Raw genomic sequence first — 20,546 nt, forward strand, 5'->3', positions numbered from 1 at the left:
TTCTAAAATTAAATAAATCAATAAAATTATTTTTTACATATTCTCCCATTGACTGGCAGAAGATCTTAAACTTATTGATTAAAACTATATTGTAAAAAGGTATTATTATTGCCAAATAATGATATTTGTGCACAAATAAAACCATTCTTAATTCTTAAGTTACTTTTGTGTCCCAAAAGTTGGCAAAAAAAAGTAGTTTAAAAAAAGCCTAAATTTTAAGCCTAGACAAGTGGTGTCACACAACAATCGTGTACGGTCAGTTTCCACAAAGAGGTCCAGTTTAGTTCAGTTCAGTTTTGTCATGGTCTAGTATATTAAACCCTGATCTTATCCGTGTTTCTTCAGCTGATGTCCGTCCAGTCTCGCTCTTTATGACATGTGAAATATGTCTCTTTTAAGAGATTTAGATCATTTGGCTCTGCTCAGTAGAGCTGGTTGTTTGGCTCCCAAACAGCTCTTCATTTGTCAACAGTTTGACTTTTTTAATGTGGATTAAACAACAAAGGATGGAGAAAAGATAACTGACACTCTTAACAGTAGATGGCTGCTGTGGTTCAAATAAAAGAGCCGTTTCGTACAAGAGGCTTGTTTGTGAACAGCGCATCGTTACTCGGTCGCTCTTCCCACAAGGTTTATTTGGTTGATAGTAGATAACAGTTTCAATCAAAAGCATATTTGTGACTAAACTAAGAGTTTTTTATATGTTAAAGAAGCTTAGATAGCCTCTTAGCTCTGTACAAGACTCTTGTCTCCCTTCATCTGTCTTGAAGATGCTAGTAGGTCTGCAGGAGTAGATATCAGATAAGAAATACAGTATGTCAGTTAGATTTTTTTTAATCTTCAACAATATATTGATTTTCAGAAGGGAAATAACAAACATATGAATTCACATGAGTAGAGTCACAACAAAAATATAATTTGTCTAGAAGTTATGGAGTAAGGGAAAGGGGGAATAAGAAAAACGAATAAGGAAGATCTTCAAACATATAATTCAAATAAACAAAACCACAACCACTGGTCTCCCATGCTAAGTACTGCCCATGGTCAATGATCTACTCTGGATTAGAGTAGATCCAATCTTAATTACAGCACTGACCTCTGTTTTGTAGTTATGAAGTTAGGTAATACCCATTTGAGCATATACTGATCAAGCTGGTCCAGAGGAGAATCTCATAGACTTAGTTAAGCCAAAGTTGCGGCCCACTTGTTATAGGGAGGTGGGTGTTTTCTCCTCCAGTGTCACAGTAATATCCCATTAGCCCTCCTGTAGCTCTCCTCCTAATCCATTGTTCTTTTTAAAGGAGGACAAGTCACAGTCTTTCAGAACAACAAGCTTAGCAAAAAGAAATTCCATGTCTCTTTTTCAGAACTTTGTAAATAATCTGTTTGATATTACTCCACCATTCTGTCAGAGAAGGGCATGATTACAGTGTAGAAAAAGGTGGAGGCAGCAGCCCCTTCCCACCCCCAGCAGTTGTCTGTTTTTGATTTCAATTTATGTGCTTTTGAGATCCCAGATGCTTTGAGATGCACATTTTAATCATCACAGTGCCATAAACAGATTGACGACAAATTGGTGCGACATCATTTCACAATCCACAGTGAGGTGTATTTGGCTCAAAAGAATCCATATAGTATCCCGTCACCGTAATTAGTGATTTGTTTTGACTCTAGTTTAACAAGGATAAAAACACTTCGTTAGTGCAGTTGCTAAAAAACACCTTGTTACAGTTGATTTATTATCTTAATTTAAATTGTGGGTAAATGAAGAAATGGCAACACCAAGCATTTGCTCAAACCTGCTTTGACTTCCATCTTTGTGTCTAGCTCTAAACTGATGATAAACACTGAATTACTTTCTAAACAGGATTGTCGTCCCTCTCAGAAACTGAGGAAATGGATCAGCCTCACAGCTCAGCAAACGCTCAGACAGGAGACAAGAAATACACGCAGATCCTCTCACCTGAGTCCGCCAAACTCAACAACCTACAAGAGCCAGCAGCTCCCTCACCAAGCAAAGGTGAGGAAATAAAAAAAATGTCAAATTCTTTACTTTTATGGCCTTTTAGGAGATGACATGGACCAATGGTTGCTGCCTATTGGGAATCAATACAGCGACCAGCTTGCTGAGGACTATGGCCTGTAGCCTGCACTGAACACAGGCTGTCTGATCTACTGACTGAGCTAAACCATCGTATCAGGAAACTTCTCAAAAATGTCCTTAATAGTCAGTTCAAGTGTTTCACCTACCTTTAACTTTGACTTTGATTTAACTTAGATGGATTATACACCTCTACAATCCAATCATCCCTACCTAATCCTAGACCTTTGCTATAAACTTTTTTTTTTTTTTTACACGTGTATTTATTTCTTCCAAGTCCCAGTCAGTGCAACAGTCTGCAATCGTTGTGGGTTGTTATTCAGCTTAAATACTTGTTGATACCATCCAAATGTGTTTGGATGGTATCAACAAGTATGGTGTCATTGCTTGCTTAGATATGTATTCTTGCTGTTTTAGTTTGTGCCAACAGACTGCAATATATTCAAGACAGAAGTGGAAACATGACCTTAATATGAAAATTCAGCAAAAAGGCCGGTCTTTAATTTGTAGCAAAGTTAATTTCTGCTCTTATAAGTTAAGGCACACACTAGCACTATATAAGATAATGTATGGGATTTATTATATTCCAGAGGAACTAAATAAAATAAACGAGTAGACTTTTCTCTTTTGGCTTTGTAAGAAACAAAAAGGAACTCTTTTTCATGTTTTTTTCATGTGACCCACTCTGTTTATTTGGAATTTTGTTCATAGATTTTGCCTTTCTTACAGTGAGGACAAGCATAGCTTTAAACAGGAACACATCCAAACCCCGCAGCAGTCTGTCGGTGGAATGGACTCTCAAGCTACCTTTTCATGGGCAATATTTAATACAAGAAAAAAGGCATTAATTAAAAATCCCTCAGGGTTTTGGGGATCTTGGGAAGTCAGACATCTCATGTACATTTTGTCGATAAAACCAGCTTTTTGGATTAAATTGAAACTGATTTTCAGTCACTCCAGGATCAATGATCGAGGAGGCTCATGAGCTCCCGCTCTGCAGCTGTCGCATGGAGACGCCCAAGAGTCGAGAGATTCTCACGCTGGCAGACAGGAAGTGCATGGCCACAGAGAGCATTGACGGACAGCTTACCCGCTGCCAGAGCGCAGTCGTGAAACATGAAATGATGCGTCCTTCAAATTCAGTTCAGCTACTTGTTCTCTGTGATGACCACCGCAATGGCATGGTGAAGCACCAGTGCTGCCCCACCTGTGGCTACTTCTGCAGGGCTGTGAGTAACTGGCAGTCGTGTTTCATCAGGCTTTCAGCTGCAAGTTGATGCCTTACTGTATATGAAATACTTAGATTATACTGTTCTTCATTTGTACATAATGCATATGACTTTGTGTTTATTCTTTCACTGTCAGACCCTTATAAATAAAAATGCCTGAATATTTGTTATTTTTTTCTCTAAACATACTAGTTTTAGCCTTATATTCCGCATATACATAGATGCCTATGAAATGGATTCTAGAGTTTTATTTTAGTATAAATCTCTGGAAACTTCATTTTCATTTTGTACATTGATTTTACTGATGAACTGGCCAGTTATTTATTTTAAAGGAATGACTTCCCTATCATTTTTGCTGATCTGTATATATAATTTATTTGATGTACAGGGAACCTTCATGGAGTGCCAACCAGACGTCAATATCTCCCACCGTTTCCATCGTGCTTGTGCCTCGATGCTCAAAGGCCAAAGTTTCTGTCCTCACTGTGGCGAGGAGGCCAGTAAAGCTAAAGAGGTCACCATTGCAAAGGCAGACACCACCTCCACTGTTCCCTCTACGCTCCCACATGGACCTGCAACACCAGGAGTCGTTGAAGGCCGAGCAGACACCACCACAGGCGGGTAAGCCAAATACCGAGTTGTTAAAGCTGATTTATGCTTCTGTTTCAGATCTACACCATAGCAGAAACTATAAGTCAGTGTTGCACCTTCTTAAAAAATGTTAATCAGCCTTAAAACGATGCAAACCGCAAACCCTATAGTCAATAGCACTGGAGAATGCCAATCTCTAAATTTCTATCCGCATATTTTGTGTACTCTAGAGAAACAGAAGTGGCTGCAGATAGCAGTATAACTTATTCAGATATTCTTGCTGACTCACAAAATATCCAACATGCATTTCCAATTCGCCCATCCTCTGTCTAACCTATGTACGTGATTACATATACTCCGCCTGCACTATGTTCAGGGTGTGCAGTGGTTTGCCCTAACTGATGCCGAGAGACCTCGCCCACTGTAGGGGTTCCTGGAGCACAGTGCAGCCCTGAGCAGCTGTAAACGAGAGGGCATAAGATCACGGGGGGGACTCTGAGTTCACTCGCTTTAATCACTGTGCCGACAGAGTATGTGAAATCTGTGGGTTAGCTGATTCAGCAGCTGCACTTTCCATTTCTTCTCTTTTCTTCATGTCTTTGCAGTGACTGCAATTAACTGCTGCTCAGTGTCTATCAGCTCCAACCCCAACATAAAAGGCTCTGTTTCAAGTTGCCATGGCTTCCTGTACATAATCAACAAGGAAATGTAGGGGTGGGACTAGAAACTTGCATTAAAATCTCCCTGCTGAGTTGCATTAAGGCAGGGTGTTGCAGAGCAACATGGACATATGAGTACACAAGTACTGTATGTAGTGCTTATAATGGTGTGGATTCAACACAGAAGTATAAATCAGGCTTAATACTGAGTAATCTAACATGATTAGAGAAGAGAGAACATGCTTTTTACGTATTATGGATGCAATAAAAAGCAAAGGCAGCTAACGATTTAGAATACATTTCTTATTTTATCAGTTGGAAATGTTCTGTTTTCTCCTTTTGATAACCTCCAAAGAAAAGTCATCCCTGCATTGCAAAACAAAATCATTTCTCTTCTTTTTCTTAGCCCTTCTCGTTTAGCTGCAGGGCCTGAAGTGAGCGGCAGGGCTGACAGCTCACTCTGTAATCGTTCTTTGCATGGATTCGACACCTCTGCAGTCCCTGGATCATCTAGAACAGTAACCCTGCAGGCCGGGACTGGAACACCAACCCATCACAGTGCTCCAAGAGAGACTTTAGAAAGCCTCCTGGTAGCTCTCGACACAGAGAAGTAAGTCATATCAACAGAATGTCATCTTTTACTCCTTTTCCTGAGTAACAAAAGTCTAAACAATCCCAACAATGTTTTTTTTTCCTTTTTTAAGATGTCATTTTTATCAGGGAGGTCATACAAAGCCCAGGATTCAGTAGATAGTTGCATAAATCACTTCTCCTATAAGTACTTGCATTTTGGTGACTATTTAAAATTGTGCAATGTTGGTTCAAGAAAAAAGATTGGATGAAGACAGATCTTAGTCAAAGGGCTATCAAATATTTCAGACCTTTCACATGTAAAAAATAAGACTGCTTAAGTCCAGTTTATGACTTTCTAAAACATTTCAAGGATCTGCAGGAGCCCCCTTGTTATTAAATGTTTTTTTCATGTTTGTGTGTTTTTGTTCAGGCCCAAGAAGCTGCGTTTCCACCCCAAGCAACTTTACGTCTCGGCCAAACAGGGAGAACTCAAGAGAGTCTTGCTCATGTTGGGTGTGTTGATTCCCTCTGTGCCCTCTATTTAATGCCTTGTTAATCCTTTACTTTATACTGCCCTCTGTTGAATTAGTTTATATACGTCAGAAGTGGAATTATGGAATAGCTGTGACAGGGAATTAAAGATGTGTTATTCACTTTTGTACAATAGAAATGTTTGAAATAAGGCAATGAATAAAAAAACTGATATAAACATGAGTATTTTGGAAAGATTGAATCTCTTAGGTGTGCTGAACTTGTTGGCTCCGTACTTGATCCATTTGAAATGCTATGCAATAACAATACATCTTTTACTGACAACCTGATATCAGAACTCACTTAATTGCCTGTTATACAAACAAAAGCTCATACATCATTTTTGAGCTTCTCTCACCGTGGCATGGTGTATGCAGTAAAGCTATTGGCAATACAAATAAAAGGATATGAATTAGCCATCAAATAACAGGCTAGACTAACAGCTTTTCTCCCTCATTTGGATATAAACAAAGGACAAAATCTATAACTATTTAGCAAATAAACTCTGTGGGGTGTTTGTTAAAATATTAAAAATCATTAAAATGTCATTTAACAGACGCTTTTATCCAAAGCGACGTACATTCGAGAGCAAGAACAACACAAGCAAAGATCTAGACAAGAAGAAACAACATCACTAAGTGCCACAAAGTGCTTCAAGTCCAACTAGACGCAGGTGCTGCCATGCAATGGTAAAGGCAAAGCACATAATGTATACAAGTTGTTTTTTTTTGTTGTTGTTGTTTTTTTTAATAAAAGTTAGTTCTTAGGGTTAAGGTGCTAGCGGAAGTGCTGGTTTCTTTTGTAAACAATGGTCCTCTTCTCCCATTGATATTGTTTTAAAGACATTAAAAAGGCCAAAAGGTACAAATTGAAAAGCCTCTCTGTCCTGTTTATAGCCTGTGTGGGCTTTTCAATTTGACGAGAGAAATTAGCACTCATCAAGTAAAAGCTTCAATGATTTAACAGTTTTCCTCTCCGTGATCTTTCAGTGGATGGTATTGACCCTAACTTTAAGATGGATTCTCAGAACAAACGCACCCCGCTTCATGCTGCAGCTGAGGGAGGATACAAGGAAATCTGTCACATGCTCGTACAAGTAAGACTCCTATACTGATGATATCTTAGCCAAAAAACTAATCCCTCTTAGCTTTTTAATGCCAGAACATAACCCTTCCTGTTTAATGTGTGAAACTTCAGGCTGGTGCAAACTTGGACATGTGTGATGACGATCAGCGGACGCCTTTGATGGAGGCCTGTGAGAACAACCACATGGAGACAGTCCTGTATCTGCTCAGAGCTGGAGCCAGCGCCACACACAAGGTACACATGCTTCTAGTTTCTCTGGGTATCAGGTTTTATACAGTTAGCAGCTGTTAGAGCTACATTATTAGTTTACTGAACTACTAACTTAAAATGTTTGAGTAAAGATGTTAAACTACATTTTTGGACTTTGGAATTTAAAATATAATTATTTAATCGTTTGCCATTGTTAAATGATCATTTTTTGATGTTTTTTTGTGAAACATTGAATGATGAGATCCTCTGCTGCTCTTAGGATGCTGAAGGGTTCACCTGTCTCCACCTAGCGGCAAAGTCGGGTCATTACCAGATCGTTGAGCATCTTCTGTCAACTGGATTGATCAACATAAACTGTCAGGTTGATACAATATGGCATTTTCTTTTTAGTCAGTTCATTCCTCTCAAAGTCCCCTCACGTGCATTTGTTATACTTACTTTGTGAATCTTTTTAAATAATTTTATTTTTCCTTCATTTTGAATTGTACTCTATTTGAGGATATTCTTGACTGTCTTACTTCACATAAGCTAATGCATATATTAATTGTAGAACATATACAGACTATTACTTTTTTAAAAATTATTTTCAGGCTTCTTGTATAGGACAGTAGCTCTCATAACGACATGCAGGAAAGAAGCCACGGGTATAAATGGGGTGCGTCCTAACTGCTAGACCACTTGTGGCTGGACAATTGCTTTTTATTGCACCTTAAAAAGAGAAGCAACCAAGCACTCCAAAGATAAAACTGGTTTCTTAGCTTTTTGTTTTGGTTTCGTTGACACATATTCCCCCCTTTTTTAAGTGCACCCAATACTAGTTAATTTACATTTATTCTTCTTTAACCACAGCCAGTCATCCCCTTTGTCTCTTTTTACTTTTAATGAATACAGTGTCAAGCCATTAGGTCTTAAATTTTTGTTGTACAGCACATAAATAATTACATTTAAAAGTTCAGGAAAAACTGCAAATTTTTCCCCATAGAAAGAGAAGAGCAGGACTTTTCAGAAAAAATTCTCAGGAGGTGACTGGATGAACGCTCTGTCACATTTATTATGGCCAATTAGAGCGACAAGACAAAACAAGGCTGTATGCTTGCACAGCTCCAGTAAAACCACTGCATGGCAGGTAAATGCTGCCGTAGCTTTTGAACCGTGGAGCTCGATGTGGATAAAACTGAGAGGAAAAACTTCTCCTTCACAAAGACAAGTTTTCAGTGTGGCTCTTTGCTCTTGTGTTGATAAAGAAATGTGGCAATATTCTGAAAAACTGTCGCTTTTCTCATCTAAGAGGTAGAAGCCATCGTATACACCGGCTTACAGTACAACTTGACCTCAGCCGTAACGATCGCACACTCGTGCCAAAGCAGGAATGGAAAAGAGCGAAAATATGAAAAGCTTTCAGTGTTGATCTTCGCTCCTGTTTTACCAAAAAATATGTGATCCAATTCTGATATAACTGCCACTGTGGCTACATCCAAGCTTAATTGCTTTACAAACTATACCAAAGTAGCTTGGTAGAAGAGCGAAAACAGCTTTCTGTCCTGAAAAGCTCTCAATTCTGTTCTTTGCTCTTTATTTCATAAAGAACTGTGGTTCAGTTCTAATAAAACTGCTAAACTATAGCTACATCCAAGATAATCACTACACTGGCAGCAGCCATTACTAACAGTTTCTGGTGAAACTTAACCTCACCCGTAACTACTGTCTCATTCTCCACAAATCATGCTGACTGGTCAGAAATGTTTCAGTTTGGAACAAATGAACACATGAACACTGGCAAATCCATCAGCTTTGTAAGGTTAGTTAATTTCCCCAAAGGTGCCAGACATCAGAACATTTTGTTTTCAGAGTTTATGATGGTCTGTGTGCTGATAGCCTAGTGGTTGATTTGAAACCCAGATACTGAGACTATTATCCTCCAAGTGGTCTGCCTGAGTTAAAGTCAGATGTGCAGCTACTTTCCTGCATGTCATCTTCTTTCTTGCTTTTGCCTTTATTTTGATAGGACAGCTGATTACAGACAGGAAATATGGGGAAGGAGAGTGAGGGTAGACTACACCAAACAAAGCAGAGATAGAGATTAGACCCTGTTACCAGTGCGTTGAGGACTGTAGCCTCTTTATTTGGGCACTAGATCTGCCAACTGAGGTCAAGTGGCGCTTTAGCCCTAAAGACATATCTTAAAGAATTTTTGCTTTTTGATGAATCCTATGCCTGTTATTCTTGAACTAACTTAAGCTACACTATATTGCCAAAAGTATTCACTCACCCATCCAAATAGTTGAAATCAGGTGTTCAATCAACTCCATGGCCACAGATGTAAAAAATCAAGCACCTAGGCATGCAGACTGTTTCTACAAACATTTGTGAAAGAATGGGTCGCTCTCAGGAGCTCAGTGAATTCCACCGTGGTACTGTGATAGGATGCCACCTGTGCAACAAGTCCAGTTGTGAAATTTCCATGCTCCTAAAATTTTCACAGTCAACTGTCAGTGGTATCATAACAAAGTGGAAGCGACTGGGAACAATAGCAACTTAGCCACGAAGTGGTAGGCCACGGAAAATGATGGAGCAGGGTCAGCGGATGCTGGGGCGCAGAGGTTGCCGACTTTGTGCAGAGTCAATCACTACAGACCTCTAAACTTCATGTGGCCTTTAGATTAGCTAAAGAACAGTGCGTAGAGAGCTTCATGCAATGGGTTTCCATGGTTGAGCAGCTGCATCCAAGCCATACATCACCAAGTGCAGTGCAAAGCGTCGGATGCAGTGGTGTGAAGCATGCTGCCACTGAACTCTAGAGCAGTGGAGACTCGTTCTCTGGGGTGACAAATCGCGCTTCTCCATCTGGCAATCTGATGGACGAGTCTGGGTTTGGCGGTTGCCAGGAGAACAATACTTGTCTGACTGCATTGTGCCAAGGGTAAAGTTTGGTGGAAAGGGATTATGGTGTGGGGTTTTTGTCAGGGGCTGGGCTTGGCCCCTTAGTTCCAGTGAAAGGAACTCTGAATGCTTCAGCATACCAAGAGATTTTGGACAATTCTATGCTCCAAACTTTGTGGGAACAGTTTGGGGATGGCCCCTCCCTGTTCCAACATGACTGTGCACCAGTGCACAAAGCAAGGTCCATAAAGACATGGATGAGAGAGTTTGGTGTGGATGAACTTGACTGGCCTGCACAGAGTCCTGACCTCAACCCAATAGAACACCTTTGGGATGAATTAGAGCGGAGACTGAGAGCCAGGCCTTCTCATCCAACATCAGTGTGTGACCTCACAAATGCGCTTCTGGAAGAATGGTCAAAAATTCCCATAAACACACTCTTACAACTTGTGGAAAGCCTTCCCAGAAGAGTTGAAGCTGTTATAGCTGCAAAGGGTGGACCAACGTCACATTAAACCCTATGGATTAAGAATGGGATGTCACTTAAGTTCATATGTGAGTCAAGGCAGGTGAACGAATACTTTTGGCAATATAGTGTATCAGGCTGCCCAAACTCTGCTACAATTTTGGTAGAAATCTTAGATTTTGATACATGTTTTGAGGACAATGCAAGAAAACATGCGTCCCAAACCTATATTGGTTAATTTCTTGTTTAGTATTACTTAAAAAATGCTGGAACTCTGATACTCTGATACACAGGCAACTTTTGGTACTGAAACCTCCCGGATCATTGCCAACCTATTTGAACTCTTTCACTCAGCTTTTCAACTAAAATATTCATGAAGATCTGTATTTAAGGCTTCAGTGCTTTTTGATCCTTTTTGTGATTTAATCAGCCCTCATCTTCTGTATGAAAACACATGGTACCAAAGTTTAGGAGAATCCAAAATTTCCTGAACTTAAAGGTGTACTTTCCCAAAATCTTGGCAAACTCCTCCTTAGAGGTAGGCTCAAATCAGTTAATCTTCCTTTTTTGTACAGTTTGCTGCTTTGCCAAAACATAATGGTCTGAGCGAAGATCTCTGTCTGGACTGAAAAGTCAAACAGAAATTCATATGATTAAAGAGGAGCTTCCTCTAAGGCTCTCTGACTTTTATTTTCCCCTCAGATACACTTTGATGTCAGTAAATTAAATGAAGATGTCTGTTGAACATGTGCAGAGCTCTAAGAAAAGACTGCTAATGTGTTTTTAAGGCTGACCTTGCTGCAGCCATTAGGAGACCTGTGATGTACCGACAGTCTCCTTGGATGAACTGAGCCGTTAACAGTGCTGGTTTACTTTTGAAATATCTAGATGACATTTAAGATGGGAGAACAAGTTTTTCTGTTAAGGTGTTTGTGGAAACCTTTTGTATCTTGAGCTTCAGCTATACTTCACTGATCAACAACCAGTTTGCTGAGCGTAAAATATTTCTTACCCACTTAGGATGACGGAGGCTGGACGGCGATGATCTGGGCAACAGAGTACAAGCATGTGGACCAGGTGAAGCTGCTTCTGTCCAAAGGAGCTGACATCAACATCAGAGACAAGGTAAGCTTAAGACACCTGCTAATCTTTTTGTACTTTTTCAGCAGTGTTTAAATACTGCGTGTATGTCCCATTGACGGGGCTGTAGCCCACTCAGTGTTATGATCAAGGCTGTCCTGTTCCAAAGGCTTCAGCAAATGTGGCTGAAACATCCTGCCTTCTTACTTGGGGTTTATGTGATACTGTTAGAAACATAAGGGTAAGGGCTGGGGATGCAAACTGGGATTCCTTCCAAGGCTAAATCGTTCTATTTAAGTTCTGCTTGAGCAGTATATGCACGCTTAGGGGTCTTGGTCCTTCATATTTTGTGTCCTTTGAAAGGCTGTAACCCCTGAATTTAGACTGTATGTAATTGTTGTATTTTTGTTTCTTTGTGACTAGGAAGAGAACATCTGCCTCCACTGGGCGGCCTTCTCAGGCAGCGTTGACATCGCTGAGCTGCTCCTGAATGCTCACTCTGATCTACAGGCCGTAAACATCCACGGAGACTCTCCTCTGCACATCGCTGCCCGGGAGAATCGTCTGGATTGTGTTACGTGAGTGTAATCCTTCCAGGGAAAAGAAACTCACTTTAAAAGTTCAAAAATTCAACTTTTCAACTGAAGTAAAAAACATGACACTGTTTCAGATCAGCCTCATTTGATTTCAAGGTTTTTTTTTTGGCAGTGGCTTGTTGTTGATGATCACTGTCTCCTCAGGCTTTTCCTAAATCGAGGAGCAGATGTGTTTCTGAAGAACCGCGAGGGAGAAACTCCTCCAGACTGCTGCAGCCACAGCTCGAAGGCCTGGGCAGCTCTGCAGGCCAACAGGAAGGAGAGGGATGCCAAGAACAGCAGGCACGCTCGAGCTGAGGAAAAAGTCCTCCACAGGTAGAGAATAAACTATTCTTTGTGTCTCACTGGCAGGGACCAAACAGGAAAAAAAGCAAGGTCAAAAAAGCATGGGACAAATTTGGGCTGGCATGTTAGGAAGATGGAGGTGCAGAGATAAAATACTCTCCAGAAGGTTGAGGAAAACTCTGTGCATGTAAGGCTTATGAAAAGGCAATGCATCTCAGTGTTACCTTGGCATTTGTTTATTCCAGTGCCTCTGCATCTGTTTTTTTCTGCCTTTGACGGCCTCAAACCATTTTCTGCTCCTTCCACAGTGACATAGCTCTTGGGCAAGAGAACGTCCCCATTCCTTGTGTCAACGCGGTTGACAGTGAACCTTATCCCGACAGCTACAGATACATCTCTGAAAACTGTGTCACCTCCCCCATGAACATCGACAGGAACATCACACACTTGCAGGTAAGCTACAAACCTTTAAATTAGGTATTCTGAAGAAACATTAATATAATGGTGTTAAGGAGTGTTAAAGTGACAATATGATACTCCCTCTCTGTCCCACAGTACTGTGTTTGTAAAGAAGACTGTTCAACAAGTATCTGCATGTGTGGACAGCTCAGTCTGCGCTGCTGGTACGACAAGGTGAGGACAGATTTGTGGCTTGATAAGGCAGTCTTTTTTTAATTGAACATATGCTCAAGTATGTGGTTACCTTATAAAAGTCAGATATTACTGGAATGCTTGTTCTAACACAAATAACTGTGTTGAACACAGTTCAACACAACATTTGGCAATAAAGGGCTCTGTGAAGACCATAATTGATGGTCAGCTTGCACCAACTTTCTTCAGCTGCATCCATGCAAACTTATTCCTTATGTCAACTGCATGAATATATTTCATAAATATTTCCCCTCTCAAATGGGAGTTGTTTTGGCAGTTAGACACATCGTTAAAAATACTTCACAGATGGCAAACAATTCCTCAGAACCCAACATTGAGAGTTTTATCATTCACATCAGTGATTCCCAACCAAGGGTGTGGGCACCCCTAGGGGGGCACACCAAAGCTCTCTGTCACCAACAAATATTACAGAAAAGCAGCATAAACTAGGCCCTAGAAAGCTTGACGATAGTGTAGACATTTAAGCAACTATAAGACTTACACTGCACTTAATTGTAAATCTGTTCTTTTACTGTGCAGAGTGGCCGTCTTCTACCTGAATTCTGCCATGAGGAGCCTCCTCTCATCTTTGAGTGCAACCATGCATGCTCCTGCTGGAGGACCTGTAAAAATAGAGTTGTACAGAATGGACTTAGGTAAGCAAAGTTCATCTCAACATGTACAAAAAGTTTCAGTTCATTAGTGAACACCTGCTGGAAAGAGAGTATAATTTCTTTCTCTAAAGTTATACTTACTTGTCAAGGGATTTTTTGGGGGGAGGGATTTGTAAGAGAAATGTTCTTGACATGCATTAAAAACGTATTTGAAGCATTCTTAGAGAACGTTGTTATTCAAAAACCTAATTTAGCAGTAGATCTAGTTTTAGCTGTGAGCTTGTAGGATGCAGTTTCTAGGATAAAATTTGTAAAGGCTTGGTAAATGTCTACTTAAGATAAAGTAACCTGAAGCTGTTTTGGGTCCTGCAGGACCAGGCTTCAGCTCTTCAGGACCAGCAAGAAGGGCTGGGGTGTCCGTGCACAACAGGACATACCACAGGGGACCTTCATATGCGAGTAAGTCTGTCACACAAGTTATAATCTTTCACTTGTAGATGCAGTAAAATGTGATAAGTCCTGAAGTCCAAGAGGAATTGTTTAATATTTGCTTGCAAACTCCAAATATCACATTGCAGCCACTACAGCGCTCCTCCTTCGCAGTCTTTGGTTTCACAACATGCCTCAGCAGTCTGGCCTCTACAGTGAACAGAGATGTTGTGTCACATTTCGCTCATTTAAAAAACTTGCAACCCTCACATATGCAGACTGCCTCAGTCTCCTGCCAGACGGTAGCAGCTCAGAGTGAGAGCAGCAGACGAGAGACCTAGTTTTCTGTTTTCTCATGTTCATGAGTGCAGTCGATGTCACAGTGTGGTTTCACTGATGTGCCAGCCATGTCTCTGCAAATGTGATTAATTATTGTGACATTAAAGTTTCTGTTTGTCATTCCCTTTGGAGACGAGACCCTGATGTGAGCTTTGCCTGTTCTATTAAGTGTCATCACTGCAATTTGTATGCATGCTTTGTTGATTGTGCAAAGTGTTGACGAATGAGGTGGCTTAAACTAGGGCTGCATATTTAATTACTTTGTTACTGCAATATGTGAATTCACAATAGCCACATTACAAAGATCTGAATTTGTTGAAATAAATGAGAAAAAGGATTTTAGTGTCACAAGAAATGTCTTTGTATTTAGTATCTTTTTTTTAGCTTTAAAATGACCAGCAGATTCCTGAAATTCAAAGCTGTATGAATTTAAATGAACTTATTCTCATTGACATGTACAATTACTGACTGCTCACCTCCCTCTGAACAGGTATGTTGGTGAGATTATCTCTGAAGCAGAAGCAGAGATGAGGCAAAATGACGCCTACCTGTTCAGCCTGGATGACAAGGTAACGTACAGAAATGAGGTGAAACGTTAGAGAAAAATAATGCTTTAAAAAAATCTTGATGCAAATGAAAGAAGAAAACAGGAATTCCTTACTCTGATAGTTCTCTGCTTACTAATATAGATGTGATATTTATCCAGGAACTCAAAAGCTCTTTATTTTGAGATTCCTCAAATGCCCACTGCTGCTCTCAGCTGTGCTATCACTGCTTATTTTTTATTGACCTGACTCTTTCATTTATCTCATCTCCCAGCCACAAGATCAATACTGCATAGATGCCCGTTTCTATGGAAACATAAGCCGCTTCCTGAATCACATGTGCGAGCCCAACTTGTTCGCATGTCGAGTGTTCACGACGCATCAGGACCTCCGTTTCCCACACATTGCCTTCTTTGCCAGTGAAAACATCAGGGCTGGAGAGGAGCTTGGGTAAGATATTTTTAAACCATATTATCACTTTGAGAATAGAAGATGAGGAATCTGTCGTTATGCCAGCAGGATTCAACTTAGATATACACTTCTGGGCTGCCAGCCAAAAAAGGAATCTTTGGTAGCAAAACGATGGACATGCTATAGGTCATGTTAACTCGCATCCATTCAAACAGGATTAAGGACCCCCCTCAATCAGTCTTAGTAATGTTTAATGAAAAACAATACTTGTTTTCCCACTGTTTTCTTACTTTAAGATTAAGGCAGGTTTGTTTAAACTAGGGCTGCCAATAACAATTTTAATCCCAATTAATCACAAAATTTCTATGGTCAATCCCGATTAATCTTTTTTGTTGCATTTAAAACCTTTTTTAAGTTTGGAATTTTGTACTGTCTTAAACTCAAAGACTGTCATATATCCATTGTGTGGGATTATTTCATTAGATCCCCCCATAGAAAGTGTTTGGGAAGGGCAAGATTTTCAAAAAAAACAAAAAAACAAAAAAAAAAAACGAACATTCCATGGTCACGTTCATTACAGGCCAATCAAAGCAACAAGGCAAAATGAGGAGGTAGGCATGTGCAGCTCTGGTAAGTGATGTGATCTCTGCAGGTGCAGTCATAGTTTACAAATAGTGGAGCTTTTTTGTGGATAAAACTTATGCCAAAGCAGGTCAGGAGAAGAGCGAAAACATCTCCGCCAAGAAAGACTTTCAGTGTGGCTCTTTTGCTCTTCTTTCAATAAAGAAATGCTGTCCAGATCTGATAAAACTGCAGCTAAAGCTAGATCCAAGCTAATTGCCTCACCAGTGGCATAGCCCAAGCCTAATGCTACACCGATGGCAGCTACCAGCTTCCAGCACAACTAAACCTCACCTGCAGCCACCTCCTCGTTCTCCTTAAATCTCCATTTCAGATTGGAGCTTTGCAAGATGGAACTGCCTGACATTGAATCTGGCAGATCCATTGGTTCCTCAAGTTTATCTTGAACTAACTTAATTAACTTCCTCTTTTGAAAACACCTACTTTTATTTTCAAATAATTTAAGGAACTTTAGGTAGATGAAAGATTGACATGAACTTAACCAGAGAAAAAGGAACTTTTTATGGATTGAAAAGGAAATAAACTGAAAAAAGGGTAAAAATTTGATGACACAAGGTTCAGATGGCATTTGACTTGTCCACTGAGCTGTGTTTTATTTTTTTAAGTGAAATGAGACCTTTAGGAGCACTGGTGGACTTATTTTACATCATTGTGGCTGCAGGGAGTTGGTACCGTATCTTAACCAAAGTGTGCTGAAAGGGACAATAAAATGTGATCTAAAAAATTCAGTGCAATAATTTTTTACTTTGATTACACTGTTGTTAATGCTTGAATGCTGATAGTCCTGGTTTAAATTCATGTAGCTGCTGTGCTCAACTCGACACAGTCTTAACAGGATATCTGAGCTGGCACAATAAGCACACAATAACTAAAAAGATCAGCATCTGTAATGAAGTCTTAGAGTTTTTGATGAAGATTATTCAGCAGCAGTGTAAAGGAGCAATGCCTAGTCTTTTATTTAAGTTACAGTTCCTTTTAATAATCATTTGTTTCCTCCTTCTCTCTTTCAGGTTCAACTATGGTGACCACTTCTGGGAAGTCAAAAGCAAGCTGTTCAGCTGCGAATGTGGCTCCTCCAAGTGCAAGTACTCGTCAGCAGCCATGGCGTCGCTGCAGGCGGACAGCACCCCTGGGAACCAGCAGCAGCCCAGCGCTTCACCGGACACCAGCTCTTCCAACAGTCCCACCAGTCCTTCATAAAACTGTCCTCACACTAAACATCGCTGCATGAACACAGGACTGACAGACTCACAGAAGCGCCGGTCTTCATCCTCTTCTCAGAGAACTTGTACTGTATCACCACTTCTGATAGAAACAACGGACCATTGACCTTTGTGAAAAACCGTTAACAGCTGCCACATGGAACCAGATGCACAATCAAATCCTGGACTCTTTATTCCACCATGTGTATTTGACATGAACAGCAGGGGGCAGCATTTACACGCACAGCGAGTGTCAGACATACGGTCAAATCAGATCTTTACATTTCATACATACCTTTACAGGGGAGGAGAACAGGGCATTTTGTTGTCTTTTACGTTTTTTAAGATATGGGGAGGATATGTTAAATGGCTTTTCTTACAGAGTCATGATCAAGGTATTTTCTGGATAGGACAAAAGTTATGTTGTCTTTTGCAAAGACAACCTCAATTTCCAGCTGGATTTAATTTGTTTGACCTTTGTGGTCATTATCATGAACCATTCCAACAGAATTAGCTGATAAATGTTGAATTATGTTGCCACTTCTTTGTGTAAAATCATCTTTGCTGCAGACTTTGAAGGACAGACATGTCCAGCATTTGCCACCTTAGTTTAATATGAATTAATGAAGTAACGATTTTGTGAATGACAAAAAGCAAAGAGTGGACATTTTTTTTTAATTTACTACTCAAGTGAGTATAGAATATCAGATAGATGCTGTAATGTCCCTCAAAAATGAGGTGAATCTAGTCTGAATAAATTGGCAGAATTTTTATTGAGCATGTTTAAGGGGATTTTAATGTCTCAGATATTTTGCCACAGTTGTGAAGAACTGATTAAATTTCAATGACGTTACAAAAAACCCAAGAAAATGGTGCTGACTAGGGTTTTAACTTTTGTTTTCATTTTTATTACCGAAGTGAACATAGTTTGTAAAATAAAAGAAACATTTTAAGTTTTTTATGTTTAATTTTAACTCGTTTTCTAATTGTAGTTACTGTACTTAGGCTGTTTTTAATTTAGTAAGTAAAGTAAACTTTAATTTTGTTTCATGATTTTGCCGACAGAAGCCAACCCGTCTTTTTAAATGTTGTACGTAAAGCAGTGACTGTTGTGCAAAGTCTTGAAAGATCATTGGAAAAAAAGGTTAAAAAATGCACTTCCATAACTTTCTGTTACATATTTCTGGACCGTGAACCATCCATCTAATTGGTTGTATCTTTTTCAATAAATTTACTACTAATGCATTTATTCTGATATGCTTTGTCTGTTTCATTTCATTTTTGAAAGAGTTGGGACCCCTTAGGGGTCGCAGAATGCTTGCCAGAAATATAAAGAGAAATTTAGTTTGATTTAATGTGATATATTTTATGTATTGTAAAAAATATCCTTATAATGAGTTCAATTTAAAATAAAACATTAGCTATTAGGTGAGATTTGTGCTTGAACGTACAAAAAAACTTCTTAAAATTAATAACATTTGTGCAATGTTGTATTCGTTAACCACCTCCAGGGACGGTCTGTGGTCTGTGGCACTCTTATTTTGGGGTCACAGCCAAAACTTTCAGGAACCGCCTTTGTAATGCACAGACGTTTACTTAAAGATCCTCCAGCTGTAGCCTGTCGTCAATGCAACGGCAACCCTGTACAGAGCCTGATGCTGTGATATGCTCCGACGCCGTGGCATCAGGGCTGCTAACCCCTCTACTTTGCTTTAAAGTCCATGTAAAGTGAAATCCAAATTTTATGTCTTCACACACTAGATATATTGGAATAAGGTTGCTGTAGACATGTGATAACACTAAAATCTAGGTGTGATTGAGTTTTTGATTTAGACCCTGAGACAGTTGCTCACCTTTTTCCTTGTTCATTGTGAGGTACATTTCCCAAATCTTTTAGCCAGACAGATGTGCCAGAAAACAGTAAATTAAATCCCCAACTTCTGCTTCTCTACTCTGGAAGAGAGCCATGCAGCTGCGCTCTGATCAGGTGATTTTTTTTTTTTTTTATTTCGGGATGATCGTGTTTCTGAGTTGGTGTGGCTCATTCAACCCACATGCCCACACAACCCTCAAGCAGATGTTGCTGCCTTATTTTTCATGATTTTGAAGCTTAATTTTAGAAACTTGGAGATGTTTTTCATCTCTGAAATCTGACCTGCTGGTTCATCACACAGTGGTCTGTCATGCAACAAACAGTACACATCATTTTACTGGGACTTTAATGAGTCTAGACTCCAGTGCTTAAAAGGCTCAAATCCTTGCCATTTTACCAACTTGATTTGATGCTGTTTTCAACTTATTGTTGTCTTTTTATGACACTGAGTCTCAGATTCCCTGAATCCTTTAATACCCAGCTTCAGTGATGGCTGGTGCACTGTTTTCTTGGATCTCCTGTGCTGTATGATGAGGTATTGAGTGTTGTCCACTAGATGAAAGCACAGAATGAGAGAACAAGTAGACAAATCTGGGAAACTGGTGTCGAGTATCTAAAATATTTTACTGTTTGATAAGGTTTTGATCAAAAAGCATCTCTCTTTAGAATCATTCTGCTAGGAGCTCAAAAATACTGTTTAATTTCTCTAAAAGCCATTTTATCCAAGTGCATAAAGCTAATTTCATGGAAGACAACCTTTTTTCTCTTGACCACACAAATGTGGCTGAGGTCCTTAAAGAACATACAGTTATTTTACTCCAGTTTCATCTTTAAAAGGTCAAATTTTGGTTGTTTTGTCCGGATGTTAACTTATTTATGTTGTTACATGGGATAAAAACACTGGTTTCCTAAGATGACTTGATTTCAGCCATTTCATCAAGAGACTGTGAAATTCACTCAGGAAAAACAGTGTTGTGATCTTGAGATAAGACATAAACAAGTGGAGAGCTTGAGAAAAACAAGCCAGATTTGCTTATTATCACAGAGACTCTACGTAAAATACAACATGGTTGCACGTCCTCGTAGGGTTTCTGTATTATCAGTAAGAGAACTGATATGTACAACTGTAGGTTTAAAAGTCAAAGAAAATGACAGTTGTGCTCTACAAAGTAAAGTTTCTTCAATTTGAAATGATAAATCAGAGCATTTTACTGTCACACTCCACTTTTAAACCCACTTCTTATAAGCTGGTCCAGTGTGGCCAGCAGGAAGTGAGCATATGTATGCATCTGTAAACCTTTTAGGCCTCATAAACTGGCCGATGATTGCTCCCTTCCTGGTTACCAGGGTGGACAGCAAAAACAGAGTCAATAATTGATTCAGAGAAAATTCTCTTGAAGCATTAAAGACAAACGGTCTGATAACGCCGCTCTTAACTGGCTGCACAGGAAGCAGCCTTTCCGCATTCCAAGGTGGGAGAAACTTTTTTTTTTGTCTTCGGTGCCCCCTGCTCTGTTGGCTTACTGGAGAGTTTACTGCTAGAAGACATGAAC

General features: G+C 39.7%; 1 protein-coding gene across 4 annotated transcripts in view; it reads left to right on the plus strand.

Annotated features, from left to right (window-relative positions):
* Window positions 1–18,313, plus strand: part of ehmt1b (euchromatic histone-lysine N-methyltransferase 1b) — a 40,144-nt gene extending 21,831 nt beyond the window's left edge. For 3 of the 4 annotated variants that reach the window (XM_041811035.1, XM_041811034.1, XM_041811037.1), the window contains 18 exons: window positions 1,868–2,020; window positions 3,053–3,330; window positions 3,719–3,951; window positions 4,987–5,190; window positions 5,584–5,666; window positions 6,674–6,780; window positions 6,882–7,004; window positions 7,240–7,341; window positions 11,347–11,451; window positions 11,830–11,984; window positions 12,147–12,317; window positions 12,596–12,740; window positions 12,843–12,920; window positions 13,479–13,594; window positions 13,925–14,011; window positions 14,811–14,889; window positions 15,140–15,315; window positions 16,929–18,313. In XM_041811035.1, coding sequence (XP_041666969.1) covers window positions 1,868–2,020; window positions 3,053–3,330; window positions 3,719–3,951; window positions 4,987–5,190; window positions 5,584–5,666; window positions 6,674–6,780; window positions 6,882–7,004; window positions 7,240–7,341; window positions 11,347–11,451; window positions 11,830–11,984; window positions 12,147–12,317; window positions 12,596–12,740; window positions 12,843–12,920; window positions 13,479–13,594; window positions 13,925–14,011; window positions 14,811–14,889; window positions 15,140–15,315; window positions 16,929–17,118 — 2,585 coding nt within the window. In that variant the 3' untranslated portion in view covers window positions 17,119–18,313. The remainder of the gene's footprint in view (window positions 1–1,867; window positions 2,021–3,052; window positions 3,331–3,718; window positions 3,952–4,986; window positions 5,191–5,583; window positions 5,667–6,673; window positions 6,781–6,881; window positions 7,005–7,239; window positions 7,342–11,346; window positions 11,452–11,829; window positions 11,985–12,146; window positions 12,318–12,595; window positions 12,741–12,842; window positions 12,921–13,478; window positions 13,595–13,924; window positions 14,012–14,810; window positions 14,890–15,139; window positions 15,316–16,928) is intronic. The other variant, XM_041811038.1, reaches the window with a different exon arrangement.
* Window positions 18,314–20,546: the final 2,233 nt, after the last annotated feature.

The sequence above is a fragment of the Cheilinus undulatus genome, linkage group 17 (genome assembly GCF_018320785.1).
Source record: "Cheilinus undulatus linkage group 17, ASM1832078v1, whole genome shotgun sequence".
In the NCBI taxonomy this organism is placed as follows: domain Eukaryota; kingdom Metazoa; phylum Chordata; class Actinopteri; order Labriformes; family Labridae; genus Cheilinus; species Cheilinus undulatus.